The 24954-nt window shown below is 39.0% G+C and overlaps 1 protein-coding gene across 2 annotated transcripts in view; it reads left to right on the top strand.

The window, feature by feature from the left end:
* Positions 1–15549, top strand: part of LOC137621166 (uncharacterized) — a 29847-nt gene extending 14298 nt beyond the window's left edge. Inside the window, exons 2-4 of one of the 2 annotated variants that reach the window (XM_068351589.1) lie at positions 2244–2432; positions 2562–2831; positions 14964–15549. In XM_068351589.1, coding sequence (XP_068207690.1) covers positions 2367–2432; positions 2562–2831; positions 14964–15050 — 423 coding nt within the window. In that variant the 5' untranslated portion in view covers positions 2244–2366 and the 3' untranslated portion in view covers positions 15051–15549. The remainder of the gene's footprint in view (positions 1–2243; positions 2433–2561; positions 2832–14963) is intronic. The other variant, XR_011040147.1, reaches the window with a different exon arrangement.
* The last annotated feature ends 9405 nt before the right edge of the window (positions 15550–24954 follow it).

Raw genomic sequence — 24954 nt, 5'->3', positions numbered from 1 at the left:
TTCTATAGGGAACAAGAATATATATAGATAGGGCAGCTTACGCTTCGGATATGTCCACAAAATGGCCGCCAACCACACTGACTCAGACTCCCTAATCTGCCACTTGAAATGTAGGAAGGGTATGTCAATTTCAAGGTGTTATTTACTAATCTAATTATTATTGGATATGCATAAAAATTGTATGGTGGGTTGCTGGATAATTGACGATTATTTTACGACTATAAAATTAAAATTCTGATCCAAAAAAATTTTTTTGAAGGGAAATAAAATCGAAAAAAAAAAAAAATGTAAAACAATATATTTTAGCTAAAAAAAATTGATGATATTCAATCAAAAAAAAAAGTAAACAAAATTTTCCGACAAATAAACATCTAGAGGAATCATTACTCTGTGATAGTTCCTTAGTACGTAGTAATTTTGAAAGAATTGGGAAAAAACGAAAAAATGGCAATCACCGGAAAATCGAACACATACCTATATATACGCCATATCTGGCTAAAAAAAAGATAGGCATGGGTAGCCAGATCATCTAGAAACACTTTCCAACACTATAAAAATATAAGTTTTGCGACACTACTTGCCAATTCCTTACGGTAACATGACTAAGCAAAAAAATGCAAAACAAATAAAAAGGGGCACTCGCGGAAAAATGGCTAACATTCTAATATACGGCATTTCAGAAAAAAAAAAAAAATTCAGCCACGTGCTAGGCAAACCATCAAGGCACATTTTCCGACAAATAAACATCTAAATGAATAATTACTCTGTGATAGTTCCTTAGTACGTAGTAATTTTGAAAGAAATGGGAAAAAACGAAAAAATGGCAATCACAGGAAAATCGAACACATACCTATATATACGCCATATCTGGCTAAAAAAAAATAGGCATGGGTAGCCAGATCATCTAGAAACACTTTCCAACACTATAAAAATATAAGTTTTGCGACACTACTTGCCAATTCCTTACGGTAACATGACTAAGCAAAAAAATGCAAAACAAATAAAAAGGGGCACTCGCAGAAAAATGCCCAACATTCTAATATACGGCATCTCAGATAAAAGAAAAGACATGCACGTGTTAGCCCAACCATCAAGGCACACTTTCTAACACATAAACATGAAAAAAAAAATCAATAATATACGGCAATTCCTTACTACGTAGTAAATTTTTACAAATATTGAAAAAAAACAGAAATTGGCAACCGCAGTTAAATACCCAATATACCAATAACTACGTCGTATCTGACAAAAACAAAATCACGCATGGGTAGCCAGATCATCTAGACACACTTTCCAACACTAAAAAAGTAAAAGTTTTACGACACTATTTCGCAATATCTTACGGAAAAATGACTTGGCAAAAAAATGAAAAAAAATGAAAAAGGGACACTCGCGGTAAAATGCCCGACATTCTAATATACGGCATCTCAGATAAAAAAAAAGACATGCACGTGTTAGCCCAACCATCAAGGCACACTTTCTAACACATAAACATGAAAAAAAATTGAATAATATACGGCAATTCCTTACTACGTAGTAATTTTTACAAATATTGAAAAAAAAAACAGAAATTGGTAACCGCAGTTAAATACCCAATATACCAATAACTACGTCGTATCTGACAAAAACAAAATCACGCATGGGTAGCCAGATCATTTAGACACACTTTTCAACACTAAACAAGCAAAAGTTTTACGACCCTATTTGGCAATATCTTACGGAAAAATGACTTGGCAAAAAAATGAAAAAGGGGCACTCGCGGTAAAATGGTCCTCGTGGTGATGAACGACATTTTAACTAAAAAAAAAATCATGCACATGGTAGCCAAACAATCCACCAAGACTTTCCACAACTGATAACCTATACAAGTTGCACCATTCTACGACAATTTCATAATACGTAATAACTTTGATAATTATGCAAACTACCTTAGAAGGGTAAACTCGGTCGCGAACGACCCCGACGCGTCTCAGAAATCGGGGAAGGAGTACAGCTACAGCAATGCACATCTGGACACTACTAGAGCGTGTAGGGGAGACACCTCCTGCAGGTCGATCACCCACAAATTCAGTCACGGGGGTGAGTCACGTGAGAAAAACCTGTTTTTTTTTGACGCTCGGGGTCGCAAACGACCCATCGTACCTATCCAGGGTTAATGTTATCTAGACACTCTTAGTAGATCTTAATCATTGACCAGAGTCTCAAGGAACGTCCAGACTTATGTCTCCTTTTTTTTTTTACAGAAGGTCCGCTGCGCTGCCAAGGGCTGCCCCGCTGCCTTTAATGATCCCGTGGGACATGACCTATGCCGGTCCCATGCGCATTGCGCCATATCCTTCACTCTGGAGCCGGGACAAGCTTCATACATGGTGTGGTTCCCGAAGTCGTGCACGCTCTGCTACGAGCTGTCCTCCCTATTCCTGAACGATGACGTAAGTTGGTTCTAGTTTTTCCCTTTTTATCCTTTGGCGATGATTTAATTTGTTCCTTATATATGTATACATCGCTTATTGCGGAGAACGATCTGTCTCCTTCATCATTAATCCCCTCACCTCTTGCAGGCTGATGATGACTCTCTCCAGTCAGCAAGAGCTGCTCTCCGCCCTTGGATGTCAGGCTTTGGAAGGAATGCTCCGTCTGGCGCACCCTATCTCCTCGACGGAGACATAGCCTCTCGTCTGTTCCCGGGCTCTACCACTGCAGCAGTTCCGCCGGAGGTAGCTGCCCCGTTAATTGAGGTGGTTAGAGCAACCATCCCAACGGAAGAGGAAGCTTTATTGGCGGGGGACATGTCCTCTCTAGATTTGGACGTCGAACCCATGGACGAGCAGGTAGGTGGTGCTGAGTTATTATTATTAATATTATTATTATTATTATTTGCTAAGCTACAACCCTAGTTGGAAAAGCAGAATGCTATAAGCCCAGGGGCCCCAACAGGGAAAATAGCTTGGTGAGGGAGGGAAGAGGAAAAATAGAAAAATTCTAAGAACAATCACATTAAAATAAATATTCCATAAATAAACTATAAAAACTTTAACAAAACAGGAGGAAGAGAAATTAGATAGAATAAGGTGCCCGAGTTTACCCTCAAGCAAGAGAACTCCAATCCAAGACAGTGGAAGGCCATGGTACAGAGGCTATGGCACTACCCAAGACTAGAGAACAATGGTTTGATTTTGGAGTATCCTTCTCCTAGAAGAGCTGCTTACCATGGCTAAAGAGTCTCTTCTACCCTTACAAGGAGGAAAGTGGCCACTGAACAATTACAGTGCAGTAAGAAGGATTGTTTGGTAATCTCAGTGTTGTCAGGTGTATGAGGACAGAGGAGAATATGTAAAGAATAGGCCAAACTATTCGGTGTATGTGTAGGCATAGGGAAAATGGAACCGTAACTAGAGAGAAGGATCCAATGTAATACTGTCTGGACAGTCAAAGACCCCATAACTCTTCCTTCCTTGGCTTTGATAAGCCTACGGCTTCTCCTCGGGATCCCTCCGTCCCTGTACGACCCAAAGTGAAGCCACTACGTACCTTTAAGCCTTCAGCTTTGCCATTATCTACGTCACCGGTCCCCGGACCCTCAAATGCTCCTGATGTTCCTATTACTTCACATAAAACCGTGGCTGCTAAAAAGTCGAAGTCCGCTAAGTCCAAGGCTTCGTCGGCAGGTAGTGCTCAGGAACCCTCCTTCCCCGTCGACCTGATCAGGGATATTGTTAAGGAGTAAATACAACAACATTCTAGGGCAAGCCACGGGGCGATGACGGAGCTCAAAGATATGGTGGCGAATCTGATCCGTTCAGGAACTCGGATGCCTCCGCCTTCAGCCCCAGACGCGTCGAAGTTACCCCCCTTCGATAAGAATAATCCATGGAGGTTTGCCTTGCATGCTCCATATATAGATGGTACCCTAACTCTAGATAGCATAGGCACCCGCCCTCTAGAAGACCTAGAATTTACCCTCCGGGGCTAGAATTCCCATTCAGCGGCTTCGTTCGTTTGAAAGAGCATGCCTTGGTTAGAATGGACAAGGTACCAAAGGAAACGGTAATATTTCCAAAAGAACAGGCCCTAGCTGTCTGAGCCAGGACTCTGTCTGAATGGGGGTGTGCTAACTCCAAGCTCACCCCACACAAAGGGGCCTACTCCATTTTTACAACTGCTCCTGCTATTACCTTGCCTATTACGGATAAATTGACAGATCTCACTATTCAAGCTGTCAAAGAAGGCTCTGCCATGCCGGCTCTTAAAGAGATGGACCCCACCTCCATGCTCATCCCGAGTACCTCTGCTACCTGGGACGATGCTTCCTCTACTTTCACAGTAGGGAAGTTAGACCCAGACTGCGCCTCTACTCTGTTTTCCGAGAAGCTTCTCAAATTACCGGAAAATCTTCTCAGGACTGAGTTTGAGGCACGGAATAGGTTAGCTAGGTCTCCACTCCATCACCTCCGCAGAGTCCCTAGCCTCGCTTTATCCGACTGAGACCTTGTTTCGGATATTCACAAAGAACCTGTCTCTGTCCTACCAAGTCGACCTCCACGATTTCTGGTCGGCTCGGGTTAGCTGCAGGAAATACGTTCTGTCTGAGGCCTCTATCAGACCTGAACCGAACAGGCTGATAGCGTCCTCCTGCTGGGGTAAGACCCCCTTTCCTCAGGAGGAAGTGAACAAAGTCCTTCAGGATGCTGCGAGGGCAAACCAAAATTTGCAAGTAAGGTGGGGCCTCACTGCCAAAAGGAAGGTCGAAGCCCAAAAACAAGCTTTCTTCAAGAAGCAGCAGAGATTTACCCCTTACAAGACGAACCGGGGTCACTGCCATCAATCGTCAGTTACCCACTCGTCATCACAGTCGCCCTCTGCTTCGACGTCTCGGCAACCGGCTCCCCCCTCAACAGGTGGTCTTCCTCACTGCTCCCCCAGGTACACAACCCAACCCCGCTTGGATGCCCTCTCCTGCATACAACCCTAGCTACGAATCCTCAGGTTCCTTTCATGGCCACCAGAGAGGAAGCTACAGAGGGAGAGGACAGTTCCACCAACGAGGCGGGCCTAGGACAAGGGGTGCTCGGGGAGGTAAGGGACCTAGATTCACTCCCTCGCAATGATGTGGGCCCGGTAGGTGGGAGACTTTACCACTTTCGAGACCATTGGACCTTCAGTCCGTGGGCTCACAGCATAATCTCCAAAGGGTTGGGTTGGAAATGGTCACAGGGATCTCCATCTCCACCAGTGACCTTCTTCCAGAGACCCACTCCCATCCTGAAAGAGTACACCACAGAGTTACTCAAGAAGAAAGCAATCAAACGGATTCGATCACTGAAGTTCCAAGGACGCCTGTTTACAGTTCCAAAGAAAGACTCATCGGCATTGAGAGTAGTCCTGGACTTGTCAAAACTAAACTCTTACATTCTCTGCGACAAGTTCCGAATGTTGACTATCTCTCAGGTACGGACCTTACTTCCCCGTGGGGCCATCACCACCTCTATCGATCTTACCGACGCATATTATCATGTGCTAGTAGCTCGAAACTTCTCTCCTTACCTAGGCTTCCGCCTAGGCAAGAAAGCCTTTGCGTTCAAAGTCATGCCCTTCGGTCTCAGCATTGCCCCCAGGATATTCACGAAACTGGGAGAGACAGTGCTAGAACAACTCGGGAACCAACGGATACAGATCATAGCTTATCTGGACAATTGGCTCATTTGGGCTCTGTCGACCCAGGAATGCAACAGAGCTATGACGAAAGTAATTTGGTTTCTCACCAACCTGGGATTTCAAGTCAATCTCCAGAAGTCCCACCTACAACCATCAAGCCACTTCGAATGGTTAGGCATTCAGTGGGACCTTTCAAAGCACAAGTTATCCCTTCCTCCCAAAAAGGTTAGAGAGATAGCTTCCAAGATCAGAAATTTTCTCGAACACAAACAGGTGTCCAGAAGAGCCTTCTCCAATTTGCTTCAGTAACAGATCTCCTATTAAAAGCCAAACTCAAAGACATCAATCGAGTTTGAAGAAAGAGAGCTACAGTACCTTTAAGAGACAAGATCTCGAAGATCCTCTCTGTCTTAAAACTGAGACTACGCCCATGGTCCGAACCGAGGAACCTCTCCAAATCGGTTCTTCTTCAATTCCCCCCTCCACAAGTGACAGTTCATACGGACACATCTCTGAGTGGCTGGGGGGGGGGGGGGTTACTCTGAAAATCAGATGTTTCAGGGCTCTTGGTCACCCGCCATGAAACAGTTCCATATCAATGTTCTCGAAGCCATGGCAGTGTTCTTGACCCTGAGGAGACTCTCCCCTCTGGGGTCGACCCACATCAGAGTAGTTTCAGACAGCACAGCCGTAGTACACTGCATCAACATAGGAGGATCCAAGTCACCCAACCTGAATCAGGTCCTGGTCACTATCTTCGCCTTGGCAACAGAAAAGAACTGGTTCCTGTCAGCAACTCGCCTAGCAGGAGTCCAGAATGTGATAGCAGACTCACTATCCAGGACGAAACCACTGGAATCAGAATGGTCTCTAGACATAAATTCATTCCGGTGGATACTCAGGCTGGTTCTGGGCCTCCAGGTAGATCTATTTGCAACTCAGCTGAATCACAAACTTCCCTGTTATGTGACCCCAAACCTGGACCCTCAGGCTTATGCCATGGATGCATTAACCCTGGATTGGCACCATTGGAAGATGATTTACCTATTTCCTCCAGTGAATCTTCTAATGAAAGTTTTACACAAACTTTGCTCCTTCCGAGGGGCAGTGGCTTTAGTAGCACCTCACTGGCCAAAGAGCAGTTGGTTTCCTCTCCTCCTCGAGTTGAAACTCCATCCTTTCCGGATCCCATTCCCCAAACTGACCTAACTAGTCCAAACTCAGACTGTGTCAGATTCCTCAAGGATAGTCAAAACCCTAACTTTGTGGACTTCATGAAGTTTGCAGCTCGTAGAGACGCAAACATTGACCCGGAAAATGTCCTCTTCATAGAATCAGACAAAAGGTACTCTACAATTCGTCAATATGATTCAGCCGTTAAGAAACTAGTAGATTTCCTAAAGAATTCAGACCATACTTGTATGACTCCGAATTTAGCCATCTCTTTCTTTAGGTTCCTATTTGACAAAGGCCTAGCAGCTAGCACTATAACCACCATCAAGTCAGCTTTGAAGAGCAGCTAGCACTATAACCACCATCAAGTCAGCTTTGAAGAAAATCTTTCTTGTTGGGTTTAACATTAACCTAGCTGATTCCTATTTTTCATCTACAGTGAACCCTCGTTTATCGCGGTAGATAGGTTCCAGACGCGGGCGCGATAGGTGAAAATCCGCGAAGTAGTGACATCATATTTACCTATTTATTTAACATGTATATTCGGACTTTTAAAACCTTCCCTTGTACGTAGTACTGTTAACAAACCACCCTTTAATGTACAGAACACTTAATGCATGTACTACAGCACCCTAAACTAAAACAGGCACAAATATTAAAGGCGATTTTATATCATGCGTTTCCTAAACACCTAAAAAGCACGATAAAAAATGGCAACCAATGTTTTGTTTACGTTCATCTCTGATCATAATGAAGAAACAAACTCATTTAGTGTACAGTACACATATATGTATAGGTTAGTTTTTGCATCGATTATATTGATTATACAGTACTGTACTGTATGTTGATTTGTTTATTACCAATGTTTTAGTTTACGTATTTTTCTTAGGACTTCCAAATGAAATGTTTTTCTTTATGACGCCGCCTGAAACGACGACGTGTACGCTCAGTAAACAACCACGCTCAGAACAAACAAGGCATTTAACGCGCATGATGATAGTGATAAATAATGATACAGTACATACAGTATTTACAGTAAAAGCATTTACAAAATATGTTACCTTACAAATATAAATTATACAGTATTGTACGTAGCAAAGCAGGAAAACAATTTACGAGAGAGAGAGAGAGAGAGAGAGAGAGAGAGAGAGAGAGAGAGAGAGAGAGAGAGAGAGAGAGAGAGAGAGAGAGAGTGTTTTACGTACGTAAATGTAAATTTTAAACAAAAAAAATATGATAGGTTACAACATGTAGACTTTTAAAACCTTCCCTTTAACTTAATGCATACAGTACGTACATTACTAAACTATAAAACAGGCAGTAAGAATATTAAAGTAAAAAATAAAGATTGTTACTGTACTCACCACGAAAGAAGTTGAAGAAAAACTTGAATGGTGATGGCGATGAATTTGCTGCACAGTAGAAATGATGATGATGAAGCTGATGATGTGTTCTACTGTGCAGTCAATGATAGTATTTTACGTCTCTTCAGACGGAGGTGTCTTTTCCTGGGACACCTCTTCAACTTCTTCAATTTCTTCCGAAGGCGTACTAGCAGGAGGAACTGGCTCTTTTTTGCGAGGCTGGAAAAACATTGTGATCGGAAGTTGCTGCCGCTGCTTCTTTTTTCGCTCTAAGAGCATCCTGTAGGGAGTCATGATGTCATCGACCTTGTTGGAGAATTGCATAGACCGAACCATATCCTCGTCCCACTCTTGTAACATTTCTTTCGCCTCCTTGATATGGTTGCAGAACTTGGCAAGCCGTTCTAATGTTAAGCCCGTTTCTTCGACATTTTCTTGGGTCTCTTCCTGGGTATCACTCTCTTCCTCACTTGCCGATTTCGTCAGGTGTTCGAGGTCTGCGTCAGTTAGGGGCTGGGAATGGCAGTCCAACAACTCGTTGACGTCTTCAGTCGTCATCTCGCCAAACCCGTCACCTCCAATTATGGCAGCCAACTGCACAGATTTCCGTATTGCAGAGTGTTGGATTTCCGACGGAGTAAATCCCTTGTCGTCGTAAACAATATCGGGCCACAACTTCTTCCAGCTCGCATTCACGGTTGCAGGTTTCATCTCTTGAAGTGCCTTCTGAATATTCTGCAGGCACGTGGCTATGGTGTACTGCCGCCAGTACGCCTTCAAGTTGAAATCTTCATCCTCGTCATCTTGGGCAGCATCCACACACGCAACGAGGTCCGCCAAGGTATTCTTCGTGTAGAGGGCCTTGAACGCCCTGATAACCCCCTGGTCCATCGGTTGAATTAATGACGTGGTGTTGGGTGGCAGGAACTCAACCTGAATGCCCTCATGCGACAGGTCAGTTGCGTGTCCACCAGCGTTATCCATAAGGAGAAGGATCTTGAATGGCAAGCCCTTCTCTAAGAGATATTTACTGACTTGCGGGATTAAACACTGGTGGAACCAGTTGGAGGTCAACATCTTCATAATCCATGCTTTTTGATTATGCATCCAGTACACGGGAAGGAGATTCTTATTTTTATTTTTCAAAGCGCGAGGATTTTTCGACTCATAAATAAGCCCCGGCTTTAACAAAAATCCAGCAGCATTGCCACACATCACGAGGGTAACGCGATCCTTGAATGCCTTAAAGCCAGAGGCTTTGGCTTCCTCTTTGAACAGGAAAGTTCGCGACGGCATTCTCTTCCAAAACAAGCCAGTCTCATCCATATTAAAGACTTGTTCCGGCTTGTATCCACCTTCGGCGATAATATTCTTGAACGTCTGGTTCACGTAAGTTTCAGCAGCGGCAGTGTCAGCGGAAGCAGACTCCCCATGCAGGGAAACGCTTTTCAGGGCGTTTCTGAAACTTCGCGAACCATCCTTTGCTTGCGGAAAAACGTTTCTGAGGCTGGGAATCAGTGGATGTCCCTGGTTGAGGATCATCTGCATCATCATCATCTTCAGCATGGTTGCCGTCGTCGTCTTTAGGTTCCTTTGCAGCAAAATTCTCATATAAACTCAAAGCCTTTGTTTGGATGGTGTTCGTATCCAACGCTATGTTCTTCTTCCGGCAGTCGGCAATCCACACACCTAAAGCACCTTCCATGCGTACGATCGTTTTCTTACGCGTTGTAACGACTCGCTTCGCTGATCTGCTAAAGGTGATTGCAGCCGTCTTTCTAATGTTCGCCTCGTCCTTTTTGATATAGCGAACGGTGGATTCGTTGATGCCAAAATGGCGGCCGGCGGCCGCGTAACTTCTACCATCTTTTAACATGTCGAGAAGCGTAACCTTCTCAGCTATCGTCATCATCCTTCGGTGGCGTTTAGGCTCACTACCAGCCTTAAGAGAAGCAGAATGCTTGGGAGCCATTACAGTAGGATTTACGTACAGTACTGTAACAAAAAGTTCAACTTAAAAAGGTCGCACACAGCACAGATTAAACTTCACAAACTTAAGAACGTCTACTCAGCGATACGCGGTAACAGAGAGTGAACGATCCAGCCCCGCGAGAACTTTGATGCTGCGGGTAGAAGATGCGGGCAAAACACCAATCACAGGCTAGATAACAAAACTTGAGTTCTGATTCGTCATCTATCAGCGCTTGAACCAATCACAACCCGTCTTACAGTACTATGATGCGTTGGTTACCTACTCATAGAAGATGCCCCGCGCATACTGAACGTACGTAGATTAAGTACAATACCGTAATAATAATAAATAATGATAATAATACTGTACAGTAATAATAATAATAATAATACTGTACAGTAATAATAATAATAATAATGATAATAATAATAACAATAATAATTTTATTAACAACAACAACAATAATAATAATAATAACAATAATAATAATACACACTTTACGTACGCTATTTTACACCTCTCTCTCTCTCTCTCTCTCTCTCTCTCTCTCTCTCTCTCTCTCTCTCTCTCTCTCTCTCTCTCTCTCTCTCTCTCTCTCTCTCTCTCTCGTACGCTTATTCGAAATGTGATTTTTGCAACAAAGAATATTATTGGATGCAGTACTGTACTACGTACGTATACATACAAAAGATTCATGGAAAAGAAGCACATCCATTACAGTACACACCATTCTAATATGGTATGACTGCATCTGATTTGCGTTTCATGTTCGATTTAATTTTACTACGTACTGAATTATCGTATGATCACATTCTCTTTTCGTGTTTTATTTCTTTCTGTGCTGAATTATATATCATATGTAATGCAATGAACAATCAGTAAGAGCAGATATTACTAATTACAGTATTAATGGAATTACAGGTAACAAAATATCGTATTTAGGGGTCTTCAGATTTCGCGGTATTTTCGAATTTTCCGGAAAATCCGCGATATGTATATATATGGGTTATGGAAAAACCCCGCGAAGTGGTGAATCCGCGATTGTCGAACCGCGAAGTAGCGAGGGTTCACTGTATTCCAAAAGCATGCGCTAGGCTTCGACCTTCGGTTCGTCCACAAAAGGTCTCTTGGTCTCTGAGCGATGTCCTCAAACTTGCGTCAGACATGGACAATAAATCCTGCTCCAATATCACTCTTCTTCGGAAGACTTTATTTCTAACGGCTTTGGCCTCGGGTGTTAGAATCTCAGAACTAGCAGCTCTCTCACGAAACTCAGAAAACATAGATTTCCTCCCTTCAGGTGAAGTACTTCTTTCTCCAGACAGAGCTTTCCTAGCTAAAAATGAGGAGCCACAAAATAGGTGGTCCCCTTGGAAGATTATTCCTCTTCCCCAAGATACTTCTCTGTGTCCAGTCGCTACTCTCTGGGCCTTTTTAGCTAGAACTGCCACCCGCTCGTCTGGCCCCTTGTTTATCATGGAACAAGGAGGTACTATTTCCATTCAAGGCATCAGACAACAAATCCTCTACTTCATTAAACATGCTAATCCGGAATCATTTCCCCATGCTCATGATATCCGGTCAGTAGCTACCTCCATCAATTACTTCCAAAATATGGATTTTGATGACCTCAAAAAATACACGGGTTGGAAATCTCCTATGGTTTTCAAACGCCACTATCTAAAGAACTTACAGGCCCTTAAATACCCAACGGTTGCAGCTGGGAGTCTTGTCTCTCCCCATTAATCTCTTGTTCTTCCTTTCTTCCATCTCTTCTCTCCTCTCTCCTACCCGCCACTCACACCACGTCGCCGCTCTCCTGGGTGGTTCGTTAGCCCTAAGATTATTACCATGTTTAATTCCTATGGTTTAACTGTTATTGTATTTACCGTTACTTTGTTTGGATATTCTTAGACATGTAAGATTTGATGCTTTTGCGTTTGGAGACTTGTCTTCATATTTATTTAGCCTTACGTTCACTATGTCCTTTAACTAGTTTGTAATCTTATGTTTACTTGCATTATTATATTATTTTTTTTTTTTTTTTGTTACATGGTGTTTGTATTCTCCTCATTATGTTATTATTTTATTGGGCTTGGAAGGCATTCTCTGGTACATTTTCACCGGGCATCACAGGTCGACCCAGAAAAGGGATTTTGACGAAGGAAAAATCTATTTCTGGGGAGAGACCTGTGACGCCCGGTGAAACCCTTCCCTGTTATTTTGTACGTTCCCACCCTTTTCTTTCCAAGCCATATGTTCTTGCAGAAGGATGTCCTAGAGGGCGCTCGTGGTAGGCGTCTGTGGCGTGGTTCAAGTGTGGTATCTAGGGCCTCTGTTACGGCCCTTCCCTTTGATGAAGGAATTATCTAAATGGAAGACAGCCTGTGAATAGTGGCTTTCACACGCCCCTGCTTTATACACGACACCCACAAGGTGCTCGCGCGAGGGTAGTAACCTCTGCATTCCATGCTTTTATCTTTCTCTGGTATATTTGGAAGATTTATATCAGAAAAGTGTAAAGAAGGACCCTTTTCACCGGGCGTCACAGGTCTCTCCCCAGAAATAGATTTTTCCTTCGTCAAAATCCCTTTATACTGTTCATATATACGCAGAAATAAAAATTATTGTTGAACTAGCAGCCAATTTCCGGCGATGCTGAAATCATTCTCCTATTGATGGACTCAGATTTGTATAGTTATGAAAAATACAAATGACTTAAAATTTGTACTATGGGAAAGATTAAATTACCACTGAAGTGAAATATATATCCTGGTCAACAATTAAAGTAGGACTGGCTCCCATATGCATTAGGATTTCTAATCATTGGAATGAATTGATTTCAGGTAATGGATCTACTTGGACTCTCATATTATGAATAAAATTAGAATTTTCATGTTTTCAAATGACATTGCACTAGATTTTATTTAGTAGTAAGGTAGGATTGGTTATAAAGTTAATTAATTGTATTGGAACTGGTTAATAATCTGATTGTAACAGTTTATTTTTATGGTGTGTGTACTTGACCCGATAGTGTCCAACATACAAGGCTAGCTAGTAGACAATGAGTGGTAATGATATCAGAAGCATGAAAACTAGAATCAAAGGCACTTATTTAGCTTAGCCCCATAGTCTCCTCACTCTTTTAACAAGGTGAAATTCAAAACACATTGGTACTTAGCTCAGTCGTACTTTGCGCATAGTAGTTATTTGATAGTTTCCAGGCTAGTGAAGTACACATTTTGTTATTCTGTTTATAAACATTAAAGACCTGGTTGTCAGTTTTAATAGTGTTGGATAGATTAGTTCATGGATGAAGTATTCCTAATAAATTAATATCAATAACATTGAATAAATTTGTCAATTAACTAATCGAGACTAGGTTAGCCAGTCAAAAGGTTTGTGTTAATCTATCCACAGTTTAAGGCAAGAGAAGTAAGATGGAGATGAATGAAATAAGCTGGTTCATTGATTGAAGGTTAACCATAAAATCAACTTAGATGAATGAATTGAAATGAAGGAATAGCTGGAATTGGTTTATGGAGGATCCATACAAAATGTAATGAAAATTTAGTATGTCATTTTAATTATGAGTTATATATTTGCTTCATAGATTTAGGAATTTACAGGTTATTTTTTTTAGGACATTGAAAACAGCACAATTATCCATTTGTGCAGCACTATACCCTTGTTTACTAAGTAGCAATCTACTCCCGAAACTGTTACCTTGTCAGTACAGTAAATCCTATTTTTGATAAGACTTTGTGCATGCCTGTTTTCATAAGTATTTTGTGAGTATTGTGTGTGTTTGACCAGGAATCCTCTGGTGTAAGGTACAATGTTATATTATTATTATTATTATTTGCTAAGCTGCAACCCTAGTTGGAAAAGCAGGATGCTATAAGCCCAGGGGCTCCAACAGGGAAAACAGCCCAGTAAGGAAAGGAAACAAGGAAAAAAATTAATTGTTTTAAGAACAGCAACAATATTAAAATAAATATTTCTTATATAAACTATAAAAACTTTAACAAAACAAGAGGAGGAGAAACAAGAGAGAACAGTGTGCCCGAGTGTACCCTCAAGCAAGAGAACTCTAACCCAAGGCAGTGAAAGACCATGGTACAGAGGTTATGGCACTACCCAAGACTTGAGAACAATGGTTTGATTTCAGAGTGTCCTTCTCCTAGAAGAGCTGCTTACCATAGCTAAAGAGTCCCTTCTACCCTTACCAAGAGGAAAGTAGCCACTGACCGACTACAGTGCAGTACTTAACCCCTTGAGAGAGAAAAAAAATGTTTGGTAATCTCAGTGTTGTCAGGTGTATGAGGACAGAGGAGAATGTGTAAAGAATAGGCCAGACTATTTGGTGTATGTGTAGGCAAAGGGAAAATAAACCGTAACCAGAGAAAAGGATCCAATGTAGTACTGTCTGGCCAGTCAAAGGAGTTATGGATTTTTAGTATCTTTTGAAGAAAATAGGATTAGAGAATCTCTTGTTAGTCAGTGGATTACCAGAGGCCGGTCATTTTATTATAATGGTGAATTATTTCCTTTAAGGATTTAGTAGGTAATATTCTTCCACTTTATAAGATATCTTTCATTGTATATTTTCTATTATAAATGTCATGGACATGTATAGTTTAATATTTCCACTTATATTTATTACATAATATTTAATATTCTTTATAGTTTATCATGCAGAATGTTTTACTAAAAAGATTGAAGTGCACTGTAAATGTTTGAATAAGACTGATATATCTGTACATTTAAAATAGTCTTTTTTTTTTTTTTTTTTTCAGACTAGAATCATCAAAAGGAAAGGAAATTACTTACAGCCCCCTCCTCAAAATAGGATATTAAACCATAATATACAATTAGTATATTGATATTCTTAATAACATCAAGATGAAGATCAGCAGCGAATAACCTGGGATTTACTACAGAAAAAATTCCAACAAGTTTCCAAGAAAGACGCAGTTATTGATTAATTCTTTTAATTTCTACTATCAAAATGAGTATTGAATCTTTTAAACGGAATCAGCGACTCTTATCATCATACTGTACTTTTCGGGAGTATTGAAATACTTGAAGAGAAATATCATTGTAGTACTACAAATATCTTGAAATACTCAATAGACCAGTTTTATTTATTTTTAGGGGATTGTGTTACAATGATCACTTCATTTATTAATCCGATAGCATATATTTTAGCAACAACACGAAGTATTGGTATTATGAATATACTAGAGAATAAAAATAAAAATTACTATTTGATGATTTTCGATTATACAGTAGATTTTTAAATAAGCGTCATATTTTCTTCCTTCTTGTAATAATGACATATTCTTAACCGTAATTTTCATATAAAGCCCCAATACTAGAATTATTCACTTAAAGGGAGAACAAAGTATGCTCTGTAAATACATTTTTTTTTTTTTTTTATTAAAAAGTTGTTCCATTAATCCATTTCTTTTTAATTTATTAAATAGTTTTACATATTGAGAACAACTGTTCCATTAATCCATTTGTTTTTTTATTTATTTAATAGTTTTATATATTGTGAGAACAACTGTTCCATTAATCTATTTATCTTGTGTAATGGGAACAAGGAAAGGCCTAAATAGAATAATTTTATATAACTGTGAAGGGAATCACTGTATTTAAGTCTCTCTCTCTCATTCTAGTCACATAGAACTTTCCAAATGGTTGTTGTAGTAGATTCTATTTATCTTTTCTTCAATATAGTGAATGGGAATTTGTTTCAAAACATTAGAATGACAAAATTGCTATTAAAAGGATGAAATCTTATGTCTACTGGTTTTAAGCTTTGTATATTCTTTATACAATAGATGCAATTTACTGCTTAGTACTCTAGTCTAGAATATAGTCTACATTGTTGATAAGTCGGTATTTGGACCATTTTACCATTTTACAATATAGATTAAAAGATTTTTTGAAAGGAATAGTAATTTCTTATGGTAGTTTTAAATCAGTATTCACGGAATAATTCTAAAATTAAATGATCTAAGAATGGTTTTAATATAAAATTTTAAGATTATTTCTGAAGGGCTTGAAAGAATATTTATACCCATTGAAAGGTTTTAAGAATAACATTTTGTAAAGAGAATGCTCAGATAAAGCCAGTTTTTGATACCTAGGTTAAACTTAAAGGATTTTTTAATTTCACCTAAGGCACTGCTTCAGAGGAAAAAATAATCAACTTGTGATAAATTAAAGGAGAACAGGATGAGTAATTACCTTTAGAGAAGCTTGAAAAAAATAGGGTTGCTTGAAATAATTTGGTAAATTTTCTAGAGATTCCTTTCAGCGTAGAATTTTGTGGGAGTACTTGAAAGGTTAGTACTTTAAAATAACATATTTAGATTTAGTAGGTAACATTGGGGTTGAACATTTCAATTAAAATTGAAGTTTAGATTGAATCATTTGTACATACATACATATACCAAAGGCACTTCCCCCAATTTTGGGGGGTAGCCGACATCAACAAGAAACAAAACAAAAAGGGGACCTCTACTCTCTACGTTCCTCCAGCCTAACCAGGGACTCAGCAGAGTTCAGCTGGTACTGCTAGGGTGCCACAGCCCACCCTCCCACATTATCCACCACAGATGAAGCTTCATAACGCTGAATCCCCTACTGCTGCTACCTCCGCGGTCATCTAAGGCACCGGAGGAAGCAGCAGGGCCTACCGGAACTGCGTCACAATCGCTCGCCATTCATTCCTATTTCTAGCACGCTCTCTTGCCTCTCTCACATCTATCCTCCTATCACCCAGAGCTTTCTTCACACCATCCATCCACCCAAACCTTGGCCTTCCTCTTGTACTTCTCCCATCAACTCTTGCATTCATCACCTTCTTTAGCAGACAGCCATTTTCCATTCTCTCAACATGGCCAAACCACCTCAACACATTCATATCCACTCTAGCCGCTAACTCATTTCTTACACCTGTTTTCACCCTCACCACTTCGTTCCTAACCCTATCTACTCGAGATATACCAGCCATACTCCTCAGACACTTCATCTCAAACACATTCAATTTCTGTCTCTCCATCACTTTCATTCCCCACAACTCCGATCCATACATCACAGTTGGTACAATCACTTTCTCATATAGAACTCTCTTTACATTCATGCCCAACCCTCTATTTTTTACTACTCCCTTAACTGCCCCCAACACTTTGCAACCTTCATTGACTCTCTGACGTACATCTGCTTCCACTCCACCATTTGCTGCAACAACAGACCCCAAATACTTAAACTGATCCACCTCCTCAAGTAACTCTCTATTCAACATGACATTCAACCTTGCACCACCTTCCCTTCTCGTACATCTCATAACCTTACTCTTACCCACATTAACTCTCGACTTCCTTCTCTCACACACCCTTCCAAATTCTGTCACTAGTCGGTCAAGCTTCTCTTCTATGTCTGCTACCAGTACAGTATCATCCGCAAACAACAACTGATTTACCTCCCATTCATGATCATTCTCGCCTACCAGTTTTAATCCTCGTCCAAGCACTCGAGCATTCACCTCTCTCACCACTCCATCAACATACAAGTTAAACAACCACGGCGACATCACACATTCCTGTCTCGGCCCCACTCTCACCGGAAACCAATCGCTCACTTCATTTCCTATTCTAACACATGCTTTACTACCTTTGTAGAAACTTTTCACTGCTTGCAACAACCTTCCACCAACTCCATATAACCTCATCACATTCCACATTGCTTCCCTATCAACTCTATCATATGCTTTCTCCAGATCCATAAACGCAACATACACCTCCTTACCTTTTGCTAAATATTTCTCGCATATCTGCCTAATTGTAAAAATCTGATTCATACAACCCCTACCTCTTCTAAAACCACCCTGTACTTCCAAGATTGCATTCTCTGTTTTATCCTTAATCCTATTAATCAGTACTCTACCATACACTTTTCCAACTACACTCAACAAACTAATACCTCTTGAATTACAACACTCATGCACATCTCCCTTACCCTTATATAGTGGTACAATACATGCACAGACCCAATCTACTGGTACCATTGACAACACAAAACACACATTAAACAATCTCACCAACCATTCAAGTACAGTCACACCCCCTTCCTTCAACATCTCAGCTTTCACACCATCCATACCAGATGCTTTTCCTACTCTCGTTTCATTAAGTGCTCTCCTCACTTCCTCTATTGTAATCTCTCTCTCATTCTCATCTCCCATCACTGGCACCTCAACACCTGGAACAGCAATTATATCTGCCTCCCTATCATCCTCAACATTCAGCAAACTTTCAAAATATTCCGCCCACCTTTTCCTTGCCTCCTCTCCTTTTAACAACCTTCCATTTCCATCTTTCACTGTCTCTTCAATTCTTGCGTCGGCCTTCCTTACTCTCTTCACTTCTTTCCAAAACTACTTCTTATTCTCTTCATATGACTGACCCAGTCCCTGACCCCACCTCAGGTCAGCTGCCCTCTTTGCCTCACGTACCTTGCGCTTTACTTCCACCTTTTTCTCTCTATATTTTTCATACTTCTCTATACTATTACTCTGCAGCCATTCTTCAAAAGCCCTCTTTTTCTCTTCCACTTTTACCTTCACTCCTTCATTCCACCATTCACTGCCCTTCCTCATGCTGCCTCCAACAACCTTCTTGCCACATACATCACTTGCAATCCCAACAAAATTTTCTTTTGCTAACTTCCACTCCTCCTCTAAATTACCAGTTTCTCTTACTCTCACCTCGTCATATGCCATTTTCAACCTTTCCTGATATTTACTTTTTACCCCCGGTTTTATTAGCTCTTCAACCCTCACTAGCTCCCTTTTACATCCACCTACTCTATTCCCCCACTCTTTTGCTACAACTAATTTTCCTTCCACCAAAAAATGATCAGACATACCGTTAGCCATACCCCTAAACACGTGCACGTCTTTCAATCTTCCAAACATTCTTTTAGTTATCAACACATAATCCATTAATGCCCTTTCTACTACTCTTCCATTTGCCACTCTTACCCATGTATACTTATTTTTATTTTTATTTTTAAAAAAGCTAGCACTTATTACCATCTCTTGTTCAACCACATATCTACCAGTCTCTCACCACTCATTTTCACCTGGTACGCCATACTTCCCAATAACACCTTCTACCTCTCCAGCGCCCACTCTAGCATTTAAGTCACCCATAACAACTACATAATTCCTTCTACCCAGTCCTTCTACACACCTAGTTAATTCATTCCTGAACTCATTCCGCTCTTCTTCACTTTTCTCACTACCTGGCCCATATGCACTGACAAACGCCCAACATTCCCTACCCAACCTAACCCTTACCCACATTAACCTAGATGATATCTCCTTCCATTCCACTACTTTACCTGTCATCCATTCACTCAGCAATAAAGCCACACCCTCTCTCGCTCTTCCCCTTTCAATCCCAGACACACTACCAGACATTTCACCAAACATCACTTCACCCTTTCCTTTCATCTTTGTCTCACACAAGGCCAATACATCCATCCTTCTACTTCTAAACATACTCTATCAATCATTTGTAACTACCATAATTGATTTTATGGGTAGAATTGCTTTACAAATCTAAAAAAAAAAAAAAAAAAATAACCTTAGGTAAATAGGATGTGAATTGAAAATTATAATTAAGCAGATATCAAATGTTTAAAACCAGTTGCTTTTCATATACAATAAAATACTTTTGTCATTTAAAATTTTATTTGATACAAATGTAAATCATTAAAACTTAATGAAATGGGAGAGGCTTGTATAATTCATAGCTGTACATGGTTAGAATGATTATTTCAAATATTTTTTTTGTATTGTAAATAGGACTTAACATATAATCACAAGGTCTGTCACAAATAGCAAATTGATAGAGGAAATGAAGCAATTGAGAGTCTCTAGTGGAAATCCCATAGGCAAACTGCTAACAGCTGTAGGAATAAGAAAGCAATTTTTACAATCAAGTGATGTGCCTTACTGAACAGCATAAATAGCATCAAATCAGTATCTCAAGGTAAAAAAAAAAAAAAAAAAAAAAAAAAAAAAATAAGTTAAAATGTGAAAAATTTTGTATGGCAAACAATATGCGCTACTCTGTAAATTTCATAAGAAAATTTGGTATGGATGAAAATACTTGAAGATACAATGGCAAGGGTCCTTTGTGAGAATTTATTGTAAGAAAGTGACTTACCACTGGTAATAGTATAACTACATATATTGAATAAGTATTAGTGTGTGTATCCCAGCATTTTGGTGTTGGTAATGTGGGCATTACAGATTACCTTAGTCATATCTTGGTTTCAGTATTGTCGGAGAGCTGGAAAGCAATTATTCATGATAATGTGTATAAGATATTTGAATATCTAATTAGAATCATTTTCCTCCGCAATGGAAATGATACGTTATAAATTGAGCAATCTTGGGTTCAGCAAAAGGTGTTGGGGTGTTAATTCTTAATGTCCCAATAAGTTTTAAAGCCCAAGATTTTGTTTTTCTCAAAACTTAATGAAATGTAAGACTAGTCTTATATGAGAGATTGACTGAACAACTTTTATTCAACACTTTCTATAATAGCTTGATTAGATTTGCACAGGCTCACATTGTTGTTAGTATTAGTGACACTAATGGCAACGACACAAATTTTGCGTGCCAAGTCAAGTCAAATAGACATTGCTAGGAATAGTTTACCGAGATATTTTTAGTCGAAGTCGATCAAACAAGACATGGCTTATCTATTTCAGTTTTGAAAATGTGCAAAATCTAGGGCTTTACCATTAATTATGGGCAATCATATCATCATCTCCTCCTTTGCCTATTGACGCAAAGAGCCTCGGTTAGATTTCACCAGCTGTCTCAATCTTGAGCTTTTAAATGAATACTTCTCCATTCATCATCAACTACTTCATGCTACATAGTCCTCAACCATGTAAGCTTGGGTCTTCCAAAATCTCCTATCCATCCCCATGATCTCATCCACATATTGCTCTTGAGTCCTCTTATAGTTTCATTTCTATTTGGTGTTGTTTCATTGTCATACCATGACTCGTGTCATACAGTAACACCTATCTCACTAAACTCTTATATAGCCAGATTTTTATATGTAATTTCAGACGATTTTATTTCCAAATATTACATAACCTAGCCATTGTCTGATTTGCTTTTTTCAATCTTTCATTAAACTCTAATTCTAAAGACTCTATTGGAGATCATAGTTCCTAAGTATTTTAATGATACCTCCTTAATCCTTTCTCCTTTGGTATTTCATCTTCCATTGCATATTCCATTCTCATTTGTTTTTGGTTTTTCTATATGAGCCCAACCTCATGTGATGTTTCTTGTATTTTGGCAACCAAGCATTGCAAATTCTGTTGTATTCTCCTAATAAGGACAGCATCATCAGCATACTCTTAAGTCAGCTAATTTCTTAATACCAATCCACTCCAATCATTCTCTACCACTTAACTGTTCTATGCATTACAAAATCCATGAAGAGGATAAACAAAATTGAGTGACATTCAAATGGGCAATGTTAAGAATTAACCCCTCCCCCTTGATAAATACCAGAATTGCTCAACAAGAAGTGTCTCATTTCTGTTATGAAGGAAAAAGTTTATTCTAATTATATATTCAAATATATTTTACTCAATGTCATGAATTTACCCTTTCCAGCTCTGACTAGAATGAACCTTGAATGGGACTCCAGTAGTTCAGCAATGCCCATGTTATTGACGTCAAAATGCTGGACCAACTACTTTTACTTATTCAATATATTTAATGTTACCAATGGTATGTAACTTTTTTTTTGCATTAAATTATTATTAAAAAAAAAACTAGAAATTGTATAATAGAATATTTTCGTCGACCAATTATTCTTCCACAATAGACCATCGAATAGCACCTATTATTTACAACAATATTAAAAATCATTTTTGTCTTGAAATGCTGTTTTGTTAGGATTTAAGCTGTTCAATATGGTGATACTTGACTAATAAATCCATTCTTATTCCAGACCGTCAGCAGTTTTCCCATGGGGCTTTCCATGATGAAGAAAATATGTCTCCGGCTTCTTCTCCTCTATCAATCTGCTATTTGTAACAGACCTACTAAGTGATCACTATGTTTAGTATACCTTGTAAAGATACTAAGACTAGTTGAAATGATCAGATATTTATATTGTAACTTTTAAAGAATTCCAAAATAAAATGCATTTAAATGTATTAAGATTTTAATTAAGTTTCCCTGGCATATGGAGAAAACTCAGAATTAAAAAAAAAAAAATCAATGACTTGAGTGTTCTCCCTAAATGAAACCTCATATGACTGTGTTCTCCCTGAATGGCCCCCTTCCCCTTATGGTACCAGCAAATGCCTTATTTCCCTTTAAAAAATGGGCTGAAAGGCTCATGAAATAGTCCTTGTTCGTCTAAACACTTGTCCATATGGACTTATTGATGCCCCCCACACACAGTGTGTGTGTTCACCTTTCACTGGGAGTTGAGAGCAGCAGTATAAGTGTTTGAATATCAAAAGTCAACATAGATGTTCTGCATCTTATTTCATTTTTTTTAGCAAAGTTTCAGTAATCCAGCTGTCTATTCAGTAGTATTTACTGACAGGTAATGACAATAATAGGCTTATTTCAATTAGTTAATATTCCTCAAAAGCCCCTGAATTTTATTTAATCTTGAAGCTAATAGGCTTGAATTTTTGGAACAAAAGGAGACCTAAATTTGTAATTAAAACTTTCCATGAACACAGTATGGCTGAAGAAAAACTTATAAGCTTGTTTAAAGACTTTTTTATTGTAGAAGATTCAATGTCAAACATGAGACAGGTTTTGGTTTTATCAGATAAGTTATACACTTGGAATACAAAAACTAAGGTCAATGACATACTTGTAAGGTCAATGACATATACTTGTGTCAAATTCTTGAAACCTCATTTTCTAAAAGCTTTAAATGCCCTAGATTCAAAGAAAACTTTGTCAAATCATGAGCCCAATGCATGACAAACTAAGAAAGGCTCTTAGGTGAGTCAGCTTCATCCAATATGGTGCCCAGAATGACAAATATTCAAGTTTTCTGTTCAGGCCAGTGTTCATTTTCTTTTTTTTGAACACCTGTTGACTCATTTGAGGTTACACAGTACATGATTATGTAAGCAAGCAGTGCTTTCTCTGATAGAAAAATAAAATTGTTAATTAAAAAAAAAGGATAAGGAAAGCCCACCAAGGCCATCCCCTGTCCCACCTAGTAACCAGAAACTTAACACAAAGTTTTCTTCTGAGGAAGCAATGTTACTAGGCCCTTGAATGCTTTCCTTATCCTTTTTTTTTTCTTTTTTCTTTTATTGATAATTTTACAACGAATGATACCAGGATTGTAATTTAAAGACCAGGAATAGTTTAGAGCTCTCCTGAAGTTAAATGGCAAAACAGTATGTCATTTACATTACTGTACTATAATTCCAGTGATTATAGTCACGTTAGACAAGAGAAAATCATTTAATATTTCTAGACAAGAGAAAATCATTTAATATTTCTAGAGTGCAAACCAAATACAAAATTTAAATGAGTAAAAGAGTCATTTTCAGCACTTTGTGCAATTTCAGAGCAATCCATTACTACAGACACCTGAAGCTCACTGAAAAGCAGACAAGATTCACAAATGCCAAGTTGCCTCTCTGTCTCATCCCATTTTATACATATGATTGAGTCAGGTAAAAGAGAAGAGACATGCAAGGCTACTGCCCTGACCATCCTTGCTACTTCCCCCAGCAGACAGTCAGATCGGACCGAGGTACGCATTCACCTTACACATGGACACCTAAATCACTTTAGCTGTGTAATAAGTTGTCAAATACAAACCCTAGAAAAAGCTACGCTGGAAAGAGTTCAACCTAAAACACTTTATAAAGCTAATGACACAAAAAAAAAAAACTAACCTTCTGACAATAACTTTATTTCTACATGCAGATAAATAGCATTATGAAACGTGATACAAATTGAATATTTACCTACAGTTTAAGGTATATTGATTTTTAATGCAGTTAACGAAACTCAATAAATTTAGGCCAATAACCAATACCCCCAAAATACAATACTCCTTGAAATATGGGAATGTTATATACCTAAAGAATTGAAAGTCAATCCCATTAAATACTATCCTCAGCTTATAATTCCTTACAATATACTATCCTCAGCATATAAGCCCTTAATATACTATCATCATCATATAATTATTTAAAATATCCTCATCTTATAATCCTTTACTATACTATTCTCAGCTCATAATCCTGTACTATATTATTACGAGCACATATTCCCTGACTAAGGTAACCTCAGCCAATAATCAGAGGCGATGATTCTTTATCATTTATTACATATTTTATGCAAAACCTGTGTAATTTGATATATAACGACAAGTAATTAAAATAATTTGAAACTTTCTGGACTTTTGTCCTTAACAGAGTTTCATTTAACTCAACCTGATATCAAGTTTATAATGTCTTTTTTTCTTAAGTTATCAGAACGAGTTAAGAACAAGAGACAGACAGACAGAGATCATATTTGTCGAGTACAGTATTTCCTACTGAAAAACGACACAAGACGATCAAATATTAAATAAAAACATGACCGCCTCTGAGCTCTCAAATACCTTCCAATGTAAGGTAGTGGAAAAAGTACCAACGAAGGTAAATATAGCCTGATATTATCAAATAAATATCTATAACACC

Source organism: Palaemon carinicauda, chromosome 27, assembly GCF_036898095.1.
Source record: "Palaemon carinicauda isolate YSFRI2023 chromosome 27, ASM3689809v2, whole genome shotgun sequence".
In the NCBI taxonomy this organism is placed as follows: Eukaryota; Metazoa; Arthropoda; class Malacostraca; order Decapoda; family Palaemonidae; genus Palaemon; species Palaemon carinicauda.
Note: the sequence above shows the minus strand (reverse complement) of the source record. Positions and strands in the feature narration are given on the sequence as shown.